The 19,770-nt window shown below is 39.8% G+C and overlaps 1 protein-coding gene across 16 annotated transcripts in view; it reads left to right on the top strand.

The window, feature by feature from the left end:
* kcnt1b (potassium sodium-activated channel subfamily T member 1b) overlaps positions 1 to 19,770 on the top strand; it is a 105,665-nt gene that overhangs the window by 66,334 nt on the left and 19,561 nt on the right. For all 16 annotated transcript variants that reach the window (XM_079607291.1, XM_079607281.1, XM_079607293.1 and 13 more), the window contains 9 exons: positions 7,631 to 7,690; positions 8,340 to 8,414; positions 9,627 to 9,710; positions 11,942 to 12,036; positions 13,526 to 13,706; positions 13,931 to 14,095; positions 14,202 to 14,338; positions 18,965 to 19,028; positions 19,504 to 19,612. In XM_079607291.1, the coding sequence (XP_079463417.1) occupies positions 7,631 to 7,690; positions 8,340 to 8,414; positions 9,627 to 9,710; positions 11,942 to 12,036; positions 13,526 to 13,706; positions 13,931 to 14,095; positions 14,202 to 14,338; positions 18,965 to 19,028; positions 19,504 to 19,612 (970 nt within the window). The remainder of the gene's footprint in view (positions 1 to 7,630; positions 7,691 to 8,339; positions 8,415 to 9,626; positions 9,711 to 11,941; positions 12,037 to 13,525; positions 13,707 to 13,930; positions 14,096 to 14,201; positions 14,339 to 18,964; positions 19,029 to 19,503; positions 19,613 to 19,770) is intronic.

Below are 19,770 nucleotides of genomic sequence, written 5' to 3'. Positions count from 1 at the left end.
GGTTTCCAGGTGGAACCAAAATAATTTTACAGTGTGACCTATTATGCCCCTTTTTACAAGATGTAATATAAACTAGAACTAATTGACTAGAACCGCTAGCTGCCGTTGCACACCTAAAACCGCCAGCTGGTAAAATTTACCCATGCACATGTTTATTGTTTTGATATGGCTAAAAATGCATTATGTCACTGTATTATGCCACTTTCTTCACAAAATAATGTCTAGAGTCATGAAATTATAATTTTTTGTCATCAACTATTTTTTATCCTGTTGTTTTATGTTCAAGGCTATTTTAATCAAGCTACACTAATCACTTTTTTCTTAACGGTGAATATAGGCTAAACCAGCCTGCAATGACAACGAGAATTGGTTAAAATGATAATAAAATGTCATTAATCACATATTAAGATAACCCATGTTTTTTAATTACTAAAATACCCTAAATAGACAATAAAGAGCAATAGTAATTCACTGCACTGCATATGATGTATGCTGCATTGACAAATTCAAGTGCACAGTTTAACCTAATTAATTCATTTTGTTAAGTTATATCATTTATAATTTGAATAAGAGAATAACACCAATAAATTTGGGGTAGCCATACAAAAAAAAAATCATTATATCATAAAAAAATGGGCAGACTTGAATAAATAGCAACACAGTAGTGAACAATAAACGATAAAATTGCACACACAAAAAATAAAATAATAATTAATCTAAAGTTTTAACATTTATGAGTAGGCTAAATCATCTTCATTTGAATGTACGTTGTATGACTGATTACAGTAAGCCTATACTCAAACACAGCGTGAAAATGAAGGCATTATATATTGGGCTATAATATAATATAATAGACAGAATATATATATATATAATTTAGATATAAATGCCCCGTTTTTAATTGGTTTTATCTAAACAATTTTTTATCAACAGGGGATTGTAAATAACACAATTTTAGTAAAAGTCATGACTGGGAGACTTGGATATTTTATTGTAAATCTGTTATGTATATTTGAAAAACAGCCGTGGGTAAATCTAAATTCATAATATCAGACTAAACTTCGGATACAGTATATGGTTTTCTGAGTGCACACACCCGAAGCACCCGCACAGAAAGCTGGCTGTCAGACGGAGCGTCCCGTGAGTAATTAAACTAAGTTCTCTTTCATGTGTTATTGACCTTAAACTGTCAAATACACAGTGAATTTAAACAGCAAGTAAAGAAATTGCATGTGTATTTTAGATCTGTAAAGTGAAAGCAGCATAATATACAGTACTGCTATGCTGTTAATATGAATAATAATATTAATAATAATAAATAAATAAACAGAAAATCACTCACTGCTCTTGATTTAATTAACTTTAGTAGCTTTAATAAGAACACATGTCTTACTTGAATGCTGCTGTAAAATGCTCTGGCGAGGAGATAAAGTGTGTACAGCTCACTCAGAGCGGGGTAATAATAATAGGGCAAAGTCCGCCTAACTAAGCATATTTGACGTCACGTATGCTAGAATCTGCAAACGGTTAATTATGGGGATTACAAAAAGAGAAGTGGGTGGATTTTTACCATTTATAGGGTGGTTGTCTACACACATTTATAATCAAACACCATGTAAAAGTGAATTTTGCATAATAGGTCCCCTTTAAAGAACATTTTTACATTGTAAAACAAACCTTTTGTAACTCCTTTAAAAAAAACAATGTTTTAGTGGTTTAGAATCAGAATCAGAAAAGCCGTCTCAGGTTACGTATGTAACCCTGGTTCCCTGAGAGGGAACGAGACGCTGCGTTGAGACGCGGTGGGAACGCCTTGCGTGATTGCGTCGTGAAGCACATGTAAACTCAGTCCAATGGAAACGGGAGACGTCATGGGCGGGTGACGTCACCGACCAGGAAGCTATAAAGCACTCCCGCGATCAGAAAACACTAGCTTTGAAAAAGCCTGAAGCAAGATGATCACAGGTATGCAGGGAGTATGGCAAAGCAACGCAGCGTCTCGTTCCCTCTCAGGGAACCAGGGTTACATACGTAACCTGAGACGTTCCCTTTCAAGGGAACTCGAGCTGCGTTGAGACGCGGTGGGAACCCTATACCCACGACGCCATATGACAAATGCCTGTACTGTATGAAGACCATGCGCACACTAAGAAACAAGCCCCCTAGACCCTGGAGAGGAGTCTAGGTCCAAGTCATAAAAATAGACAAATGTATGCGGTAAGGACCAGCCTGCCGCATTACAGATGTCGTGGAGAGAAACTCCTGAATGTATAGCCATACTCCTAGTAGAGTGGGCCCGGACAGCCAAAGGTGAAGGCTGTCCAGCCCCTACATAAGCAAGTGAGATAGCCTCAACTACTCGCTTGCTCAATATCTGTCTTTAGCTTTTCCTGATTAAGGTGGAGGACAGAAGGCCTGCAGCACAAATGACCCGCAAATTGAGTAGGGACCTAGGAATACAACCCGGCCTGGGGTGAAGAAAGACTACCACCATACCAGGTGCAAATCCAAGTACGTGCAGGCCTCAGCCTCATGTACCACGGAGAAGATGAAATAAGGATCTCTCCTCAGAGATAACCCAGCAAAGAAACATTCATTGCAGAAATCAAGTACTGTACCATAGGGCAGAAAGCAAGATTCAGAAGGTGTTCTCCGCACCCGCCAGAGAACAGTTTACATTTCAATGCATATTCAGTCTTCTCGTGGAGGGAGCTCTAGACTGGAGTATGGTCTCCACGACCTCAGTCGAGAGACCTGAATCTATGAACTGGGCCCCCTCAGAGGCCGAGACCACAGTATCCATGACTCCAGATGAGGGTAACTCCCGGGAGCAAAGATATCGGGAAATGCGTACAGGTGTAGCCTCGACCACACCTAATACATCACATCCAGTCCAAGCGGAGCTGGATGCGTCAGGGATAACCACAAAGGCAAAGTTTTAACCGAAGTTCTCCCAAAGCAGCTCCACCACCTCGGGGTGAAGTCTCCATTCCCCGGGCCTCAGCCCCTGCCTCAACAGGATATCTGCTCTGATATACGAGACCATCAGTGTGCTGTCCAGAAGGACAGGCACATGGTGACCTCTCGGTTCTGACAGGAAGTATTGAGATTCTCGGAATACCGCCATCACTTCTAGCCAATTATGTGCCAAAAGGAGATGGTCCTGCCAAAGACCCTTCGCCGAGTGACCACTCATGATCACCCCCCACTTGTGAGGGAAGCATCCGTCGATAGCATAAGCGTCAACAAGAAGCCCCCAACACTGGGCCTGGGCGAGAAACCAAGGTTCTTTCACATGACCGAGGCACGTAAGCATAGCCGCGTGACCTTGATCATGCGAAAACGGATTACCCCTCGGAGAAAACCCCTTGGTCCTGAGCCACCACTGCAGGGGTCTCATGTACAGAAGGCCAAAGGTAATTACGTTGGACGCAGCTGCAATAAGACCCAACAGTCTGAAACTGTTCCACAGTGAGTGACTGGCCTAGTTTTACCTCATTTACAGCGAATCATTTATAACACCTGGAAAAGTGGTCCTCTGATCTGGGAGGAGCACACTCTTCTTGGCGTTGAGTCGCAACCCCAACATCTTTAAGTGGGACAGAACGACATCTCGATGCCGAACTGCCATATGCTCAGATTGAGCTAGGATCAACCAATCGTTGATAGTATAATACGCAAATGCACTGGAGTCTCAGAGGAGCCAGAGCTGCATCCACGCATATTGTAAAGGTTTGGGGTGATAAACCTAGGCCGAATAGAATAACCCGATACTGCTATGCTTCGCCCCCGAAAGCAAACCTCAGGAACCTCCTGTGTTGAGGATGGATAGATAAGCGTCCTTCAAGTCTATTGTGACAGACCAGTCCTCGGGCTGAATCTGTGACACAATCATATCAGCGTAAGCATACTATGAACATGAGATTCTGAAACCTGCCGTTTAATTGACGCAGGTCTAGAATAGGACGCAACCCCTCATCCTCTTTTGGAACAATGAAGTAGCGGCTGTAAAACCCTGACTGTCTGCTGGGAGGAGGAACCCCTTCTATAGCTCCTTTTAGCAAAAGTGTCAGCACTTCCTGCTCCATAACCAGAGCCTGCTCGAGGTCCACCACTGTGGGGAGGACCCCTAGAAATCTGGGCGGACGAGAACCGAACTGAATTCTGAACCCTTTTCTATAGTGTGCAGGACCCACTGAGAAATATGTGGCAGTAGTTTCCACGCTGCCAGAAATTCTGCTAAGGGCACCAGTCTCTAGAGACTGGCCTCTGGATTTGGTTGAACAGTCACTTCAGTGCCCTGAAGCGGCGAACCGGCAGGGAACAACCGAACTGACCGTTTTACGACCTCCTCGGAGGATCGTTTGGGGACGCTGACACCTCGGTGCCCTGAACGGAGGACCGGCAGGGAACAACCGAACTGGCAGCGCTGCGACCCTCCTCAAAGAGTCGCACCCCAGAGATCGCCGAGGAGAAGCGATTTCTCAAAACCGTCCCTGCCCCGGAGGAACCTTCAGAAGCCTGATAGCCTCAGCGTCAGGACTTCTTGTCTAAGTTTTATTAGAGATAACGACAGTCCTCAGATCTTGCCTACCTCTAACTATCTTAGCTCCAACGACCCTCCTCGGAGGATCGTTGGAAAGAGCAGGCACCTCGGTGCCCTGAAACGGCGAACCGGCAGGGAAACCGAACTGACTGCTCTACGACCCTCCTCGGAGGATCGTTTGGGGACGCTGTCACCTCGGTGCCCTGAACGGAGGACCGGCAGGGAACAACCGAACTGGCAGCGCTGCGACCCTCCTCAGAGAGTCGCACCCCAGAGGGCGCCGAGGAGAAACGATTTCTCAAAACCGTTCCTGCCCCGGAGGAACCCTCAGAAGCCTGATAGCCTCAGCGTCAGGACTTCTCTTTTAAGTTTCATTAGAGATAACGACAGTCCTCAGATCTTGCCTACCTCTAACTATCTTAGTTCCAACGACCCTCCTCGGAGGATCGTGGGAAAAAGCAGGCACCTCGGCGCCCTGAAACGGCGAACCGGCCGGGAAACCGAACTGACTGCTCTACGACCCTCCTCGGAGGATCGTTTGGGGACGCTGACACCTCGGTGTCCTGAAACGGCGAACCGGCAGGAGAACCGAACTGGTAGCGTTGTGACCGTCCTCAGAGAGTCGCACCCCAGAGGGCGCCGAGGAGAAACGATTTCTCAAAACCGTCCCTACCCTGGAGGGGACCACCCTCAGAAGCCTGCAGCCTCGGCGTCAGGGCTTCTTCTTCCAAGCTATATTAGAGATAAAACAGTTCTCAGATCTTGCATATCTCTAACTGGCTAGACAGCGACCACCACCCAGGTCCCTCTCGATTGTGGATGAGCCCGAATGGCGACGCTCTAATTTGCAGCACTTTAAGCTGCGAGGAGCTTTAGTATGCTGAGACTGCTCCCGCCCAGCAGTCTCAGGAACATTAGATCGGTGAGGAAGACACCTCTGGAACGCCGCTGGATAGAATATATCTTCATTTTGTTGAAAGCGAAGCGTTCAGAGAACAGACATATATATATATTATCTTTATTTATTTATTTTTTCCTTTATTTTTCTTTACATCAGAAAAACTTATATATATCACTCCGTGGCCACCAGCAGGAAAACAACCGAACTGGCAGCGCTGCGACCCTCCTCAGAGAGTCGCCCCTCACATACATCCATGTCCTTATATAGTTTACCCACCAATGCTGCCTAATAATATTTATCTATTATTTATGATGGCTGGTGGATAACGTCGGGGAAATGATGACGCCGACTCGGGAGAGAGATAGCTAGTAGTAAGCGTCTCTTTAACCCGAGGCACTGTCATACTATGACATTTAATACTCAAAACATTACTTTAGTAGAAGTTTTGGGGATAAACACATAAAATAGAAACCGGTTTATTCCACGATCTCAACTCCTCAGTGTGGAGATAGGAAAAAACGGCAATCCCCGACGAGGAGGCTGAGATATAGAGATTTAATTATATTCTCACTCTCATAATGTTCAGCTGGCCAGAAAACATTTAACTTGGCAATCAGCACAAAATAAAACCTTTTATAAGCTCCTCTTTATACAACAGAGTTATGAGCTGACTTATTTATTTATTCATTGAAAACTCACACACATCTGCTTTATTCATATATATAGGCTATACACATGTATATATCTTTTTTTTAAACACTAACGATCACCAATTCCTCGAAACTGGAGATCGCAGCACGAGAGTCTCATCCCGGGGAAAAGAAACCGCAGCGCGTGCTTCTCCCCGAGATAAGCCACTGGTGTGAAGGCAGAGATAGGGCGCGCCCGTCTCAAACCTCGCTGTTAGATCCATTTGCGCTCCCCAAGATGCGCGTCGCCGTTGTGCCTCGGCAGCAGCGGGACTCGCGCCTCGGGAAGCGCTCACCGAATCGTCCTCCTCGAAGAACGCCCGGCGGGAGCGAGGTGAAACAGACAACCTCTCGCAACTCAGTCAGCCCCCTCAAGAACTGACTGGGTATGCTCTACTCCCAAACAAGCAACGCAAAGCTGATGCGCGTCCCCACCCGAGATAACACGAGGGAAGGGAACAACACAACGTTTTGAATTCTTGTTTCTTCATAATATATATCTAGATACTGAGACAGACAACAATAAATAGACATGGACAGACAGAGAGCACTTGCTGAAGGCAACAAAGCTAGTGTTTTCTGATCGTGGGAGTGCTTTATAGCTTCCTGGTCGGTGACGTCACCCCGCCCATGACGTCTCCCGTTTCCATTGGACTGATTTTACATGTGCTTCACGACGCAATCACGCTAGGCGTTCCCACCGCGTCTCAACGCAGCTCGAGTTCCCTTGAAAGGGAACTTATCACTACTGTGGGTGTAACATTGCTTTTATACATCAGTTCAATAAACAATAAGTTAATATTGAGTTATATTTGAGACACAATATTGCCAGGCTATTTGTCTGTTTTTGCTCCTCCATCAAAATAATTCAATAATACATATCTAAAAACAGTAACTTGTTTCATTCCTGAAAGAATCAGGTGCTTTGAATGAATCAGCTGAATGAATGACTCATCGCATTTGGACTAATCGGTTTAGTGAGTAATTCAAAGAATATACATCATAAAATCAGTCACTTATTTGGATCTTTAATAAATCAGTGTGCTTTGAATGAATCAGTTGAGTGAATTAATGACTCTCTTATAAAGACTGTTTCATCTCTCTATTAATTGGCATAATGGAATAACCTGCATACAAAAAATTTAATACCCACCACTACATAGACTGACAGTCTGTCTGGAACACAGATTAAATTATGATATAAGCTTTATATAAAGTTCACCAATTACTCTCTCAGTCTGTCCGTTGCAATCTTCTTTCGTCCTGTTTGCTGCCTGAGCTAAACCAGACAGTTCTAGAGGACAGACCCTAGAAGGGTTTTGCATTAAAGAACCTTTTCTTTTTAAGAGTGTACGTCACTGTTCACATTTCTTTATGACAACTAATTACATCTCTCTCTCTGACGGAGCTCAGACTGTGATAAGAGTTATTTCTCATTAGACTCCGATATTGATACTCTGCTAATCAAACTGATGATTGTTTCCTGCACCACAGGTGACAGTGGCCTTAATTAGCTTCTTGCAAGCAATGCTTCTGGTGTATCTCAGCTATAAGGTAAGATTATTGTCATTATTATTCTGCCCTTGTGAGCTTTCTAACCACTGATCTAAATTACATCTGACCATTTCAGCTCCTCTTGGGCTGCTTAAGGGTCCCTTTGTTTCTTTAGTTTCCCTATAATGGAAAGTATTCCTTGCTTTTAACAGAAAAAAAACTTGTTTTTCTCTTTCTTCATTGATTTATCAAGACAAGGCGTTTTTTTTCTGTTGTTGGGAGATGAAAGTAATCTTTGTTGTAATTAAAGGCTGCATCCCAGTTTGCCCACTTAATGTATATTATGCTTAGGTAGTATACACTTTTCTGGGAAGTCAATAAGGTGTCTGACATATACATACATAGTTGTCTCTGCACATACAGTAATAGTGGGATATAAGACAACTTGTACACACTTCGCCTATAAACTGACATACTTTTAAAATATGTTAAAATCCCCACACAGCAAACTATTTACAATACAAGTACGTTTGACTATTATCACACTGTAATTTGGGATGCACTTTTTCCAATTTGTCAAATACTGTTTATGACAGATATGCAGTAGTGAATTAGGATGCAGACCGTTTTGTGTTCTCTTTTTTTTTAATGTGCATTTTAGTACTCTTGGATTCTTCTGCGGTGTAACTTATATCTATTTCATTTCTAGGGGAACATTTGGGAGCAAATTTTCCAAATCTCCTTCATCATTGAGATGATCAATACAGTGCCATTTATAATTACAGTAAGTAATGAAGGTTCTGGTGGACACAGAAGCACGTATCAATTGTAATTGTTGAGTACTGTTATATTGTTGTGATTGAGTGTAATTATATAAGTAGCCATTGATACCTGAAAGTCAGTCGTGAGAAGGAATAATAATTACTAAAATGTAAGGTAACACTTTACTTGAAGGGGTGTGCATAAAACTGACATGACACCTTCATAATCATGATATGACACATGTCATGAATATGAAGGAGGTTTTATGCATGTTTATGACAACTGTCATTAAGTGTCATTCGCTCAATTATGCCATTTATAATGCAAATATGACATTGTTTGAGATGTCTTTGTTATGACACCTTGACATAAACCAATACATCATAACCTGTCAGTGTCTTTGTCATGACAACTTGACATAACTAAGACAACATAAATTGTCATAAATATGTCAAACATGACATAGCAGATTCATTATCAAACTTAAGCAACCACTTAGCTTTATGGGTTAACATTACAATATTTTTCATTTTGATGACAAATTCAATGTGTACCACTGTAGTTGAGGTCAAGAAAAGTACACATGACACTGTTATACAATTGTTTGACAGAGTATTAACACTTAATGACATTTTAATGACAAATTAAATGTGTACCATTGTAGTTGAGGTCAAGAAATATATTCCTGACACAGTTATAATGGCCAATGTCAAAACCAACCATATGACAGTTTAATGTAATGTTAACCTATAAAGTGGGTTTTAAGTTTGATCATTAATCATTTTCAGACATATTCATGACAGGTTATGTTGTCTTGGTATTGTCAAGTTGTCATGACAAAGACACTGACAGGTTATGATGTATTGGTTTATGTCAAGTTGTCATAACAAAGACATCTCAAACAATGTCATATTTGATTTATAAATGTCATAATTGAGCGAATGACACTTAATGGCAGTTGTCATAACCATGCATAAAACCTCCGATATTCATGACATGTGTTATGTCATGATTATGAAGGTGTCATGTCAGTCTTATGCACACCCCTTCAAGTAAAGTGTTACCAAATGAGACAATTAGCCAAGTAACAAATAGCCATTTTTTGACCTGCAGTCATTGGGAAAAAATATAGGTTGTTTAATTATTTTGTGCTAATGGCATTACATATGGAAAAGCTATGGAAAAGCACACAGCTTTTCTATTATAATTATAATTATTTGTATTTTTTTTGCAGATCTTTTGGCATCCGCTTAGAAACATATTTGTTCCTGTGTTTCTTAATTGTTGGCTTGCCAAATCAGCGCTGGAGAACATGATTGTAAGTAGCCTGTGCAGCTGTGTAGTGCATTTTACATGCCTTGAGGACATCTTATTAGGTGTCTTAGCAGAATCACATTGGTATTGTTTGATGATATTGCTGTGCTGGGAAGCTTTACTTCATTATGCACTTGACAAATGAAAATGCATCATCAATGAGCAAAATCTGAGATGGTGCCAGCGTTCCCTTCCCTGCCAGATGGTCAGGTCAAATGGCCAGAGAAAACCTGGCAGGGGTAATGTCCTTTTGCAAATGCTTTAAGCAAAGATATTAGTAAAAGAGAATGCTTACAACCACTAAAATGTGACACTGCCTTGAAGATTTCTCTGTTTTACCCCCCATACTTTCTTACAATATATTTTCCTAGAGAGATGATAATTACCAAACTGAATAAAGGAGCCATTTAAGTCCTGATCCCTTGGTCACGGCACTGTAATTAAAGGTAGGGTAGGCATTCTTGGAGAGACTAGCAATAACAAGCTAGCTTTGAAAGCAATAGATCCCACCTTCTCCTCAGAGCGTCTCCAAACCCACGACTCCTCCAAAACACATTGGGCCCTATTTTAACGATCTGAAACGCAAGTGTCAAAGCGCAAAGCGCAAGTAACTTTGTGGGCGGATCCCGGCGCTGTTGCTATTTTCCCGGCGGGATAAATAACTCTTGCGCCTGACGCAAATCTAAAAGGGGTTGGTCTGAAGTAGCTTCATTATTCATAGGTGTGGTTTGGGCGTAACGTGAAATAAACCAATCAGAGCGTCCTCTCACATTCCCTTTAAGAGCCGGCGCGCTTGTTCCATGGTGGATCGCTATTATAATGGCGGATTTGCCGGCGCACACCAGGAGCGGTTCACAGCCGAGGAAACCGACGTTCTCGTCAGGGCCGTAAAACACAGAGAAGTGACATTGGGGATGATGGGAGAAACCATTTTTTTTTACTCTAGATAGATCTTTTTCACATCTTCACGGACACAACAATGATTTCCCTCGTGTGTTAATATTTTTCCTTGTAATAATGTATGATTTGCAAAAATGAAAACTGCTGCATCTGTTTATATTAGAGAATCAAAATGGATGCGCGTTAACACACTACATTATGGCCAAGTACGCGCCCTTAAAATACCAAATCACTAACGTGCAACGCGCCACTGTCTTTAGACTGTTTTTTTTCCTGGTCAGTGGCGCAATTGCTTTCTAAAACTGGAAAATAGCACCAGGGGAGTTTTGCGCCGGAACACGCCTCCTCTTTGCGCTGAACCGCCCCCGCGAGCGCAAGTTCATTCCCTAATTTACCGACGTGCGTCTGTGGAGGGAAAAGTCCGCTGTGCGCGGGTGCAAAATACGAATGATACATGCGTCTGTGTTCAAAGTCAATTGCGCTGGGTGCAAGATAGGGCCCATTAACTCACACAGCAGAGTTTGCAAAGAGTCAGAGACGAGAGATGCCGTTAAATCACCTCTTGTCTCAAACCACATAACAATTTTAATAATAATGAATCTAAACAACTTACAGAGCTCTGACTGCTGCAGATTCATGTCGGCGTTAATGGTGTTGACACTCGTGTTGACATGAACAGCTCCGGGTACAACATCACGTTTTGCCATCTCGTAATTACGGATACGATGACGTGAACGCAGCATTGGCCCGTTGTTTTAGTTCAGGAAGAACTGTAAAGGCGGCTGCTGTTTGTCAAAGATGATGTGTGATGTCTGTTGACAGGCAGGTAGGACATCGTATCATAGCATTCGGTCACTGCATTGGACGTGTTTTTTTTTTTTTGTCCTAAAACTTCCACAGGAGATATACATGTTTTAACATTAAGACCAATTCTATTTTTTGGTTGCTATCAGGATGTGAAGAGAGTTTTAACATACTCTACCACCTTTAACATACATGTAGCCTATATCTCATATATACGTAGCTGAGCAGTACAGTTATTAAAGAGCATTTACATTTCCTTGTATATTTTGCTCTATTAAGGTCAGTGGAATAGAATATTTAATTGTGTGAGGAACACTAGACCTGATAATGAAGCACCAGCCCTGGAAGATAATGAGGGTTATTAAGTTCTTTTTAAAGCAGGCTCTTAAATAGGCAGACTTCTTTCAGAACTGGGCTTTTACAGATAGCTCACGTCGCCTGCATTGTGTGTGTGTGTTATTCTTGTATTCTTGTCTTTGCTTAGTCTCTTGACGAAAGAGATCTCTCTCACTTATCTCTGTTACTTTCTAGAATGATCTCCATCGTGCCATTCAGCGCACACACTCTGCCATGTTCAACCAGGTCCTCATTCTGATCTGTACACTGCTCTGTCTGGTCTTCACTGGGTAAAGCTCTTTGATCTCTGATATGATATCCCTGATGGGGCTTCAGCCTTTTGCAGGCTTGTATCTAATGCTGCGGATCTGAAACAGTCACACGGTTATGAATTAACCGTCCTGATCACTAATGTACATCATTTAATCCAAATTAACTTTTTTAAATAGTGTCAAAACAAGATGCTACCATTTTTTAGCAATATTGAACGAAATCTACTGAGTATTTAATATAGCACAACAGTCACAGCTCCCCTTTTTCAGAAGTCTGGGTTCTGGAAGTATTTTCCCATTCATTTTCTCTGTAGGGATTTACAAAAAATCCTTCATAAAGAGAGGTAAGCCATAAAGCACCCATCTCTGAGATGAATCATAATATCACAAACTTTGTTTTAAACAAAATGTCTGAGAAAAAAATGTGGGTCACCAAGCACATGACGTATATGCAAATAATCGTTTATTGCAAAATAGTCAAATTAATGATATAAATATATAATTGTATACATACATAAATATATATATAAACCGAAACCAAAGAATCCCAAAATGAATCTACACGTATTCCATATTCCATAAAAATATTAAGCAGCAGAACTTTGATAATATTTGAATTATTTCTGAAGGATCATGTGTTCACTGAAGACTTGAGTAATGGCTACTGAAAATGTTATGTAACATGTAAAAATGTTAATTAAAATAATATTAAAATTGAAAACTAATCTTTTAAATTGTAAATAAAATGTCAATAAAATGTATATATTATGTTTTTTATTTAAGTCTGTCTTGAACAAGAACTTTTTATGTTTAAATAAAACACTTTCTCTATGGAGAATGTAAATGGTAGGACTATTTTGGAACCCAGCTGTTGCACTCTATTTTAGTGCATAGGAAATGATTGAAACTCTTAAAACGTGAAGTCAAATTTTGTTGCTTTTCAACAAAGAAAGGTCCTTTCTTTGGGCTTTTACAGGTCCTTAATTAACCTCATGTTATTATCCTCATTAGCCTATGTTTTATTCTGTTTTAGCATATATTTGCATTTATATTTGATTCCCTTTTACCAATATAAAGGGACATGTTAGAATAAAGTTCTTACCTAAGAATGCGAGTTTACATGATGAATCAGGTAACTTTTATAGTCCTTACGTATTTACATGATTGAATAAATTGGTTTTAAAATTCCCTTTTGAGGTATGACTCTGTGTCAATTTGTTGTGTAGAACAAAATGGGAAAGTCTCTTGAAATAATGCTACCCACAGACCTCATTTTACTCAAATCGAAAACCGCTATTTTAAAAACCCATTCGAAATTCCTGAGGGAGCCCATGGTGGAATGGCCTTCTGGGCAAGCCTACAAATAGACATCGTGACTGAGCAGCTCTACTGAATTCTATTCATGGAATGTCTTTCCAACTATAAAAGTCCCATGATGCCGAATTTATTTCAAGTGATGTATATATTTTCGAAATTGTTTCCTGAAATGTTTTGTAATGCTCTTTAGGGCTTGTGGGATTCAGCATCTCGAGCGGGCAGGAAAGAGTCTCACCCTCTTCGACTCTTTATATTTCTGCATCGTCACCTTCTCGACCGTTGGTTATGGAGACGTCACACCCAAAATCTGGCCCTCTCAGCTACTGGTGGTCATCATGATCTGTGTGGCTCTGGTGGTGCTGCCATTACAGGTGCCACGATCATCCCACGAACAGTACAATCAGCAGCTTCCGTATTAATGTTCTCTTTAACTATGTATTTTGCCTAAATAAACTCCTAATTACTGCTTATTTATGAGTACATTTACACAGCTGAATGGATGGAGATCCAACCTCGCTGAGCACTTTTTTCTTTTCATTTTTTAGATGATTGAATTTACACAGTACTTGCTTTCTGTCTCTCATTTCAACACCAGTTTGAGGAGTTGGCGTATCTTTGGATGGAGAGGCAGAAGTCAGGTGGAAACTACAGCAGACACCGGGCTCAGACAGAGAAACATGTGGTTCTCTGTGTCACTTCACTCAAAATAGACTTGCTCATGGATTTCCTCAATGAGTTCTATGCCCACCCGAGACTACAGGTACATGCATAAACCCGTGTATGTGAGTGTTTATTGTTGTTCTGTGTATTGCTAATATGCTAAGCTAGCTCAGTGTATGATGGTGGTGTTATTCTCAAATGTCTAGGATTATTATGTGGTGATACTCTGTCCCACGGAGATGGACATCCAGGTGCGGCGTATTCTGCAGATCCCGCTGTGGTCTCAACGGGTCATCTACCTCCAAGGCTCTGCACTGAAGGACCAAGATCTGATGAGGGCCAAGTAGGTTTTTCATTCTGTCACACTTTTGTTTAGGGTCCAATTCTCATTATTAACTGTGACTTGTGCCTCAATAAACTCCTAATTACTGCTTAAGAATAGGTAGTAAGGTAGTAGTTTAGTTTAAGTATTGGGTAGGATTAAGGAATGTAGAATATTGGGTCATGCAGAATAACAGCCAATATCTTACTATTACGCATGCTTATAAACAACTGTTTATAAACCAGTGATGATTGGACCCTAAACTAAAGTGTTACCATTTATTTTTTCCTAAAAAAGTCCCTTGCTTATATGTGGATGCATTTTGCTCATGATTAAACTAAGATATAAGAGCTAAGAAATGAAAACAATTATAATTTGGATAGGCTTTTGTAGAAGTGTCATGTCCATTTACATGACCATTCAGATAAAAAATTCCAGTGTATTTTAAATGCAGCTTCGAAACAAACATTTTCCTTGAAAATGATGTTTAACAATTATTGTTGGTTAAAAAAGGCTGTTTAATTATTCAGTTCAGTCATGGAACTCTAGATGGTGCTGGCAAACTGCAAGCAATCACACCTTTACCACATGGCGCAAGACGATTGGCCTCTGCTGAGTCTGCAGCCAATGAGATTGCTTGCTCATCCTTTACTGTAAATAGTCTGATTCAGCACGCTATCAGAGTTACTCTGAAACCCACCACCTCCCCAGCTCCACCTGTCTAGATCTACTTTGGTATTTATATATGTCTATTTATGCTGGAGCAGCATATCTTACGTACTGTACTCACATCAGCGATTCTGTGTATCTATTGGCAGAAGCAAGTCCATACTTGCTCTGCAGCAGCAGCAGCAATCTGGTTCGCAGATCTACTCCACCAAGACCAAATACATTAACATTCCCATTTTCATTAACATGGCAAAACTACTCAAAGAGTTGTAATGATTTAAATGTATTCAATGTAATCCCATCACTTCTTCCACAGGTCATTTGATTTACCGTAAGCTGATTGAATATCTAACCTTGTGTTGCACAAAAATATATATGTCAAAATGTCAAATATTGTCCTCTTTCACACTAAACAAAAACTGTATTTTTATTTTATTTAAAAAAATGAGTAATGGCACTTAGTGACCCAGGATTGAGACCGATGACGAATTATGCATGTAAACCCTGGCCTTAAAGTGTACTTTTTAAAATCAAAGTTACCTTGCAGTTAGTTCGATTTGATGTTCTGACTCTGTGTCTGATTCTATGAGAGAGCCATTAAGTTGACAGAGAGATCAGTCTAATATATCTGCAAATTGATCTATATAGCTGCAAGTGATTTCATCCTTTCAAGTCCTTTTAAATACATTAATACATAATACTATGACTAAATTACTGAGAACATTGAGAAATGACTTCCGAATCAATAGTGTCAGAGACCTTAATTTCTCATGTTTCCTGTCAGCGAGAGCTCTTGTACATTCATCAGTATGTTAAAGGGTAACTGTCGCCAAAATTGAATCTAGGCTCTTTTTGTTAATCTACCCGAGTCAAACTTTCGTGTAAAAGCATAATTAGAATGGAAACGCCACTTTTAAGATTTACCGTATTGTCGTTTTTAGCTTAAAATGCCTTTTGAATGGGAGTTCTAGAGGCACTTCTGTGGCAGCATCAAAATCACTATTTTTAAAACACTAAGTGTTTTAACACTCGACACAACATAAAACTGTGCGTGAAGTATCACCAGGGGCAATGCACAGGACCTTGAGCACACTACATTGTTTGTGTTCACAAAGTTTACTAAAAAGAAAGGTTTTGTACGACTCACTTTATCAGTTAGTGTTTCCGGTGGCTGGAATTTTGTCAGTCAAAAGTAGTCGATCTTCGAATACAATGTAATGAACTGACTCCATATGAAGAAATTTCATGAACTTGTAAGTCCAATGAAAAGCATGATAACTTAGACAGTTAGAATTTATATGGAAACAAGCTTTAGGATCTTTCCATCTTTACTCTCCTCATGTTACGTTGCATTTGGAGATCGACTACTTTTGACTGACAAAATCCCAGCTACCGATGATAAACACTGATAAAGTGAGTCGTACAAAACCTTTCTTTTTAGTAAACTTTGTGTACACAAACAATGTAGTCAATGCTCGAGTTCATGTGTAGAACCCCTGGTGATACTTCAAGCACAGTTTCATGTTGTGTCGAGCCTCCTTAGTGTTTTAAAAATAGAGATTTTGATGCTATCATAGAAGTGCCTCTAGCACTCCCATTCAAAAGGCATTGCGAGCTAAAACGAAAATACGGTCAATCTTAAAAGTGGCATTTTCATTTTAATTATGCTTTTACACAAAATTTTGACTCGGGTAGATTAACAAAAAGAGCCTATAGGTTAAATTTTGGCAACAGTTACCCTTTAAGAGTTGTATTCACCAAAATATTTAAGGACAGAAGAAGATATTGTGTGTTTTTCTGCTTTAATTGAACAGTTTTAGTATATTGAGCAAGATGACTTGCAACCCCGTTGCCTATCAAATGTATAGACATCAATAGTACAACTTGCTAGAACGGTACTTAAAACAGCATTTGTGGCAGACGGATTTATGTCTCACTTTAAAGTGCACAGCAATGCTTCACCGGTAAGGTTTGGCCTAATGGCAAGCTAAGCAGTTTAGCTAATTAAATGAGCAAAATCTCATTATTCTCTGTGAAAGACAACTTGTGTTTCCGGCTTTTCAGAGTCTAAGAGTGAAAGAGCTGTTAGTAAACTTAAGTCATAAGTATGATGTCATATTTTAACAGTGATATACAGTACTGTACATCAATGTGTCATTTCTATAATTTAAACTAGCGTAGGGCTACTGATTAACTGTTTCCAAATGGAAGCTTTGGACAGGCTCCCAAAAAACGAAATTAGTCTGTGTGGAAAATTGAAGAGTAAACCTGCAAGCTCCACCATCAGAGCCAAATCTGACACCAGTCTCAAGCCCATCTGTTCCTTATTAAAGCAGCCTTGAAATTTAAGGATAATATATGTGCTTTTTCTTGCAATGTAACTGCATTTAAAATCCACCATATTCCTTCATTATAAATGCAGCAAATCTGTCTCAATATGCCTGCTTCATATTCCAGTGCATGAATTTCTCATAAAACTCAGTCTGTCTAAAGTTTCCTGGCCAGTTATGTAATCTCTGTGTTGTAATTGGAAGGTTGGAAATTAAAAGACTTCATAAGGAGATTGCCTTTTTTGGTTAAAAGTCTTTCTGTAGAAAAAAAAAAGGCTTTCTAATTGTTTTATTGGTGGATGAATTATGCATGTTGTGAGTGCTTTAATTTATTTTTGCCAATAGGAATTCCTCACAGAACAGTATGTCTTTCATCTTTAAATGTTTGGGGTTTTAAACCAGCTCTATCGAAAGCATCTGTGACTTGTCCACATGTCGATGTCGATTTGTTTCATAGCAGTAATTCACTCAGTTGAAGTCTAAATACTGCAGCTCATATTTTTAAAGCACTTGTATTAAAGTGCCATTAAACTTGCCGTTTCAGCACAGGTCAGTTGTCACCAAGGAGTTATGGTTTTGCAGCTTAGAACTGTATTTCAGTTTGCCCCTACTGCTAAACTTTAACTACACCAGCTGCTTCCCCCCAAAAAAACAATTCTGCTTTGATGACCATTCAAAACTACTATAAATACTACACTATATGTAAAACTGATGATATATCTACACATGGTGTACATCGCTAATATTTTATTGTAGCATAGTCGATTTTTCCTTTGCCTGGTTATTGTTTGTAGGGCTCTTAAAATCAGGACATGGACTTATAATTTTCCTGTCTGCTGCTTCACAATCACTGTTGTCATTATATAATTTCCCTGGAGCTCCAGAGAGATTATTCTCATCACAGTTGTATTTGCTTTAAAGGACTTAACAGTATCAAAGATTCTCTCAAATGCATGCTGCAGTTCATGCTCACAAATGCAAAAGTACTTTTTTAGTAATCTCACAATACTTTACACAAACACACACAGGTCATTTTTGTAACTGTAATTTAATTCACCAATGGCGGTTACATTTGCACTCTGTGTGAATGTGTGATTTAGCATTTTTAGTAATTTGGGAGTCTGTTAATTCACAATGTGGATTTACAAATATAAGTGGTCTGATCTGTTTACACAGTAACAGGAAGGATAGTGTTTGTGATGCTGAATTTAGCAGTCTCTTGTGGCTGTACTTTAGAAGATGTGTGTATGTTATTACATCAGTATTATTGCTACGGCGTACAACACAGACTTCCATTGTCAGAGCATTACACACAATTTGTGCTTGTTTTTACAAACTAAGGGAAGTCAAAAAGATTTACTAAGGCTACTGACAGCATGTCACAGATTCTGTTTACTTGGAACCTTAAACACGTCCAGAAAACATTAGGAGTGGGAAAACCGGCAGAATGTTAATGACACCTTTGTCAATGAGAAAGAACTTATTGCTAGTGAGGCTAGTATACCGTGAAATTGACCCTCAGTACTGACTGTGAGAAACATGGCAATGATTACCTATCACCAGCACATTCATACACATATGTGCAGTCGCATAGTGACGTGTCCTTTCTGAGTGACACTGGTGTGTCGTGATGTTGTGTGTTCTGCAGGATGGACGATGCAGAGGCGTGCTTCATCCTCAGCAGCAGAAATGAAGTGGACCGCACCGCAGCCGTAAATACAGACTTTTTATACAGCTCCTTGCCAAAAGTATTAAAGTTATTAGTCAATGACAACAAGTCAATAAATAAATACATTTCCCCAACCACAAGACAAGAAACCCAATTATTTTGATCAAAACAGTATTCACTTTTTAAATTAATCGTAATAGAAACGTAAAGTAATCTTAAAGAGAGAGAAACTTGAAGCCTATATGGTAATGTTATTCATACTTTATAAAAAATTTCACTGTCTTCATCTTTCAAAGTAAATTTTTTGTTTTAGTTTTATCATATTGTTGGCTTACCCATTATAAATTATGTAAGGACACTTATTGCATGAATTTTAGTCTGACTATCTACAGTGTTTTTATTGTTTCTCTTCATATATACAAATACATTAACTCATTTTCCTGAACTTGATCTACTATTAATGGTATAATGTAAGTTTGCACATCATCACACTGTAAGAAGGCTGTCTGTTCTTATAGGATCATCAAACCATTCTGCGAGCCTGGGCTGTGAAGGACTTTGCTCCAAACTGTCCTCTATATGTCCAGATTCTCAAACCTGAGAACAAATTCCATGTCAAATTTGCAGGTGAGTCTTTTGCCATCCTGATGTCAAATCATTTCATATGCAGTTTAACAAGCATTCATCATCTCTCCTTCACAAATCTAATTTGGATATTTTTTCATAGTCATATTTTGTGACCAATATGTCCTTTAAATTTATTTTTATTTTATATAGTCCATTTC

This window comes from Phoxinus phoxinus (assembly GCF_949152265.1).
Source record: "Phoxinus phoxinus genome assembly, chromosome: 3".
Classification (NCBI taxonomy): Eukaryota; Metazoa; Chordata; class Actinopteri; order Cypriniformes; family Leuciscidae; genus Phoxinus; species Phoxinus phoxinus.
This window is presented reverse-complemented; position numbering and strand designations above follow the sequence as displayed.